The 6,000-nt window shown below is 40.1% G+C and overlaps 1 protein-coding gene across 8 annotated transcripts in view; it reads left to right on the top strand.

The window, feature by feature from the left end:
- Positions 1 to 6,000, top strand: part of crebbpb (CREB binding protein b) — a 38,654-nt gene that overhangs the window by 17,514 nt on the left and 15,140 nt on the right. For all 8 annotated transcript variants that reach the window (XM_034895191.1, XM_034895183.1, XM_034895190.1 and 5 more), the window contains exons 4-8: positions 1,485 to 1,731; positions 3,918 to 4,031; positions 4,895 to 5,134; positions 5,259 to 5,358; positions 5,788 to 5,925. In XM_034895191.1, coding sequence (XP_034751082.1) covers positions 1,485 to 1,731; positions 3,918 to 4,031; positions 4,895 to 5,134; positions 5,259 to 5,358; positions 5,788 to 5,925 — 839 coding nt within the window. The remainder of the gene's footprint in view (positions 1 to 1,484; positions 1,732 to 3,917; positions 4,032 to 4,894; positions 5,135 to 5,258; positions 5,359 to 5,787; positions 5,926 to 6,000) is intronic.

Here is a 6,000-nt window from a genome sequence, read left to right as displayed (position 1 = left end):
CTGTCGGGTATTATCTAGTAGAAACTATTTAAAACAATAGCTGTTCATTTACTTAAACTGCTACACTTTGGATCAATAGACTGAGATTAAGAATTATGTCTAATGGATGTTTGTTAGGTTAAAGTGATGCTTTTGACTTGAGCTGCAGATCATCTTGCCTTTGCTGTCTCACAGAACAGTATAATCACGTGACGATGAAAGGCTTTTCTTCAGAATGAGGATTTCATCCTTTGACACCTGTTGTGTACTTTTCAAAGAATGAGTCCTTGAAGTCCTTTTTTTCTCCAAATTAATATTAAATGTACCGATTGGATGCTATAGAAGTAACAAGTATTTCAATAATTAAATATCAAAACTTAGCATGCAATGATTGTATTTTGATGAAGGGAGAGTTAGAACAAAATACATTATTGTCCTCTAGATTGGCAATAAATAGAAAATAAATTAGATCAACACATGTAATCCCATGTTCTTAATTTCTTCTTTTGACTCAAAATATATGCTGTTAAAAAAAGATGTTTATGGTCCGATCGCTTACCAGAACACAACATTGCTAGCCTCTTAATTTTGCTCTCAAAGTGCACCAGATGGATGCGTTTACCTTTTAAAACATCTCCTAGAGGGCCGTATTCTTGTCACCTTTTCTACCCCTGACCTGTTAACATGCCTGCACAACCTCAAATAGCTTCTCTCCTGTAAACTCTTCAGACCTAATAACTGCGGCGTTTCCACCTGGAATTTAGTACTGGTACCAAACTAACTTTTTTCCGCTCCCCTTTGAAATAATAATAAAAAACAAAATTCCAAACCCTACTTATTCTTTTTATGTTGAACTTTTTTATTTATTTTTGAACATTTTAAACACAAAATAAAACGCCTCCCTTTACCCTCCCAAATCCATCCCTATAACCTTTAAATCGAATAATTATTAATTTCTTACACAAGAATAACTTATATTCTCGTGTTTGAATCTTACTCTATTTTAGCCTGTTTAATTTTTACGACCATTTTTAATTGCGCTTATGTTTTATGGAGTGTTTTGAATTGCCTTGTTGATAAAATGTGTTATAGAAATAAAGTTGCCTTGCCGTGCCCTACAGTAAGTCTGTCACCAAACAATAACAGACAGGAATGGTCAATACTTAATTTTTGAGAAAGTTAATATTTAGAATTTATAGATATCTCCTTGTTTGCCAATTCCCCCTCAATTTTAGTGGTTTCACTCACATTTTAACTTCTTGAGTTTTTCCATGTGAACGTCCCCGCTTGCCTTCTCTTTCTTAATTCTGGTGTCTTTATTTTAATTTCTTCCGTTTTCTTCTCCCACATCTCTAAGCCCCTGGTATACATCAAGATATTCTCCCGTTCATTATGTTGATTAGTTTTTTTTTTTTTTTTTTACCTAAAACCTGAAAGCCTTTATATGATAGTCTGATATTCGGATCTGTGCCTAACCTGCGTTTGCACCTCTTTTACGGTCTCAGATGCAGCAGCAGGTAGCCTCGGTGGGCATGGTCCCTGGGGCTGGTGGAGTGTCAGCGGGCCCGACGGCCGACCCGGAGAAGCGCAAACTCATTCAGCAGCAGCTGGTCCTGTTGCTCCACGCACATAAGTGCCAGCGGCGGGAGCAGGCCAATGGGGAGGTGAGGGCCTGCACTCTGCCCCATTGCCGCACTATGAAGAACGTTCTCAACCACATGACCCACTGCCAGGCGGGCAAGTCCTGCCAGGGTAAGTGAAAATTATATGACGAAAAATCTAGCTTGAATCCCAAAAATGTTTTTTGTTAAATAATTTCTTGGTCTCCTGTTTGAATGTGTTTACCTGTTCAAATTCATCTTAGCACTTATGCATCTGTGGTGTTACAGGGCAATCCTTTGTCTATCATTCACTGTAAGATTCGAACAAGAATCCGATCGAGAAATTAACCTAGTTAGAATTTCAACAAAGTTTAGTTAACCAAGCCTGCACAATTAATCAAATTTTAATCAGATTACGATTTGGGCTTCCCATGATTAAATTTGCATGATTAAGCAATATTTTAAATGCGTGATTTCATAAAACGCTCCAGGTGTTTTTGCAAAGCCAGTCTACCGCTCCGTAAACCACTGTCTTATCATGTGCCAGTCAGAGTTGTTCCCTGCACAGTGCAGCTTAGTTTCTAGATGTAGACAGTCACAGAGGACAGTAACGCCATACGCCGGTCTCAGGGTATACCAGTTTATTAGTAAACGCAACATTTTGTCCCGTCTGTGTTGTTTTTCAGCAGTGACCAGTGCTAGTTAGTGTTTGTTAGCTCACAGGGCTCTAGGCCGCGAGTAATATTCTTCCTCTAGGTCGCACCGGTGCACCCGATGTCCTCTCATCCGCTGCCCCCCACAAACGAAGCAATGTTGTTTTTATGGATATGGTTTAATTTCGCGTCACATTACCAATTTCTTCTGTAACTGCTGGACCTGGGAAAGAGATGTGACCCATGGCCAGAATAATATAGTTCATATAAATGCAGCACAGTGACGATACAGACATTTCATACACACAACGTGTGTAACTCTGCTGAACCGCCATTCAACCCGTGCTGTACCCATTCATACTGAGTCAGCCGTCTCTCTGTGAGTAGCGTCCATCACACTCCCCCTCTCTCCCTAGCTCTTTTAATCAGTTATTGTTCAAAACAAGTGAAGGAGCTTTCTCGGAGATGCATAAAAACAAAAAAATATCCTACGCTATTATTTCAGCTAATTTTCATTTACATGTGTTGCAGCTGTGTGTCTATACAACATACAACTTCACAAGACAAGAAGAATGTAGCATAATATGGATGTGAAAGCAGTTAATAAATAGCCTATGTGACAAAGAAAATATGTTTTGGTTAAAATCAACAAATAATTGTGATAATAGTGATCACAATATTGATCTACATAATCGTGATTATTATTTTGCCCATAATCGTGCAGCCCTATAGTTAACTGCACCATGTGTGTTGTGAGCAACCAGAATCCGAGCCTGTGATGTGGGCACAATGCCAGTAGCTTTACATGCCACTGGAACAACTCAGCAAAAGGTGTTGATGACTTGTAGTTGTTTTGAGGTTCACCCAAGCTGCCAAATAGCTGTTGCCTTCAGCTCTTTGTATAATTGCTTGCCAATATTGTTGTTAGTAAGAATGTTTATTGATCAATATGTGGCTGAAGATCAGGTAAGGACGTTTTGTGAAATTTGCATCCCTAATATAACACCCTAATAACCAAGTTGCTTTATTGTTAGACAGTGCAGGAGGAATCATTATGATTAAACGGCTTGATTAAAAAAGATTCATGTTCTTGACTATTTTATAACGAGGGGAGTATGATGTTTAAGGGCTACTTAATCACTTGTTGAGTTTCATTGTTTCACAAAATGTAAAGCCATGAGCTCTTGTTGGCTCTTGTGTTAAATTGCTAAAATAGAGCCACTCTTCTCTTTTGACCCGTTAAACCCAAAATGCCCTATTGACTGACAATATCAGCAAAAATGAATTTACTTTTTTTTTTTTTTTTTTTTTTTTTTTTTTTTAATATAACAACTGTCATGATGGTTGTTCTCCATTTCCTTGTCTAAGCTGACGGCAAGAAGCTTCCCTCTAACAGCTGTGATTAGTAAGGTGGTCATCCAAGGTTGATGAACTTTGACCAATTGTGTTTTTACTGTGTATATGCTTAAAGTAAATGCAAGGAGGCATTTATGGTTTTACAACATGTGTAATCGCTTTTACATAGCTATTTGCACATTGTACTGTAGCTGTTTAGTTTTTGTTTTGTCTGCACTGTATTTTACGTTGACATGGTGCCGAGTGTCCTTTTTTAAATCCTTAACTTTTATGTATTGAATTACCACACCTAACTATATGTCTTTGTTTCACTTTTATACCTCCCCAGTGGCTCACTGTGCATCATCCAGACAGATCATCTCCCACTGGAAGAACTGTACGCGGCATGATTGTCCGGTCTGCCTGCCTTTGAAGAATGCTAGTGACAAGAGGAACCAGCAACGTGAGTAACTCCAACAGCTCCCCTTTACTCTCATTCATAAATAAATCCATATAATAATGTGTTAAGTTAAAAGTTAAGAGAGAGCATTAAGAAAGAATTTCTGATGGGTGTTAAAATATCAATTTGACCGAAAAATAGAAAATCTTGGGTACCTTGTAAACTGTTGAACAAGGCAGTTGTCACTCAACAGCAAGCCTCACCAAGTCAAGTGTGTGTGGTATAAAGTGCTGCCACCTGCAGGTTGTGTCTCCCCGCCAAAGCTCTGTACTGGCTCGCTAAATGCAAGAGCTGGAACAGTGAGAGGATTCCTCTAGTAAGGCTTGACCTGTAATCTGACACCCAGGGGAGGGGCTCCATGGCGCTGCTATTAGTGGGGGCAGGGTCTTGGGACTGCATGCTCTCTGATTGGTCAAAAGGCCTTATGACAGGTTTAAATCCCCCCACAGAGGCAGCGTGCTCCCTGTCAGCGATCAACACAGCAGGGAGCAGTGCGGGGATTTTAGACAGAGGCCTGGGCAGGGAGACATTCTTTTGCTTTAATTTCTTTGTGTGTACAATAGTCAAAGATGTTTTAAATAAATAAATAAATAAATATATGAGGTGAGAATACAGAGTATATAGTTACTGTTATGTGTGTATATATATTATTTTTAAACATTCATATCTCTACATAGTAGTAAAATATTTGTTTACCTTTAACAGCTTTGTTGTCATTGTTTAAGCAATATGTTTCTGTTTCTCTGTATGTACATTGGTAGCAACAAAGCCCTTAGAGAGTTAAATCCCTTGTCTGTGGACACTTTTTGAATATCAGAACATTTATTAAATGCTTTATTTAATGTTTCTTTCTCTTCTCCCTCCAGCCATGCTAACTTCTCCTGGGGCTAGCCTGCAGAATGCCATCAGTACGTCAGTACCTGGCCAGCCCAGCGCCACAGCCATCAACAGTGCTGCAACACACATCGACCCCAGCTCCATGCAGAGAGCCTATGCTGCCCTTGGCCTGCCCTATGGCAACCAGCCCCCTGCCCAGGTCCAGGGTCCCACCCAGCAAAACCCCAAAGGCACCCAGCACCAGCAGCTGCGAAATCTGAATCCACTAGGTATGGGATAGATAGGACTTCACTGCCATTTTACAGGATTATGTACAAATGAGAACGGTACTATAAATCTGTTGCCAAGCCGTTTTCTTGTAAACCCTTGTAAATACCAATGTGTATTTATCAGGCACTAATCAGATGAACCAGTTGGCAGGAGGCATGGGTGTCCCCTCTTCAGACCAGGCTGGCATGCACTCCGACTCCTCTCTACCATCCACACTCAACAAGTGAGCGTTCTCTTCCTTAATGTGTCACAAAAAACAAGGCCGTGCTGATATGACGCTGTTTGATGTAGCTGCCATTTAATTCATATGCAGCATAATGATTTCTATGGCTTCTCATTTGGTCATGTTAACCAAATCACTATCCAGTGCACCAGCAGGATTAAGGATGAACTACCGGCCTGATTTTTATGAAACTTGGTGCAAGCATGTAGCGTAGGAAACGTGTGAAAATAGGTTTCCGACTGGGAAAATTCACATTGCATTAACATTGTGAGATAGGGCATGCCTTCGCTGAGGTCTGCGCTCTGAGTGCCCCCTTTTGTAAATCTACAAAATTATGTTCACATTTTATTATTAATGAAACCATTTATGGAATTAACAACAATCATTATTTTGTAAGTAACCATTTCATGATCTCTCTCTGTCTTATAGTCAACTGATGCCAGACGGGTCAGTAGTGGGAGGCATGGGAAACCTGCCCGCTGCCACCCCTCTCTCTTCTTCGGGGGTAAGGAAGGCCTGGCATGAACACGTCACTCAGGACCTGCGCACCCACCTGGTGCATAAACTGTAAGTCCAAAAAGGAAATTGACGTATTATACATACTCAAGATTTGTTATAGGAGACTAGAACTTTGTGATCCAG

The sequence above is a fragment of the Etheostoma cragini genome, chromosome 15 (assembly GCF_013103735.1).
Source record: "Etheostoma cragini isolate CJK2018 chromosome 15, CSU_Ecrag_1.0, whole genome shotgun sequence".
Lineage (NCBI taxonomy): Eukaryota > Metazoa > Chordata > Actinopteri > Perciformes > Percidae > Etheostoma > Etheostoma cragini.
The sequence above is the reverse complement of the archived record's forward strand: the minus strand, read 5'-3'. Positions and strand labels throughout refer to the sequence as shown.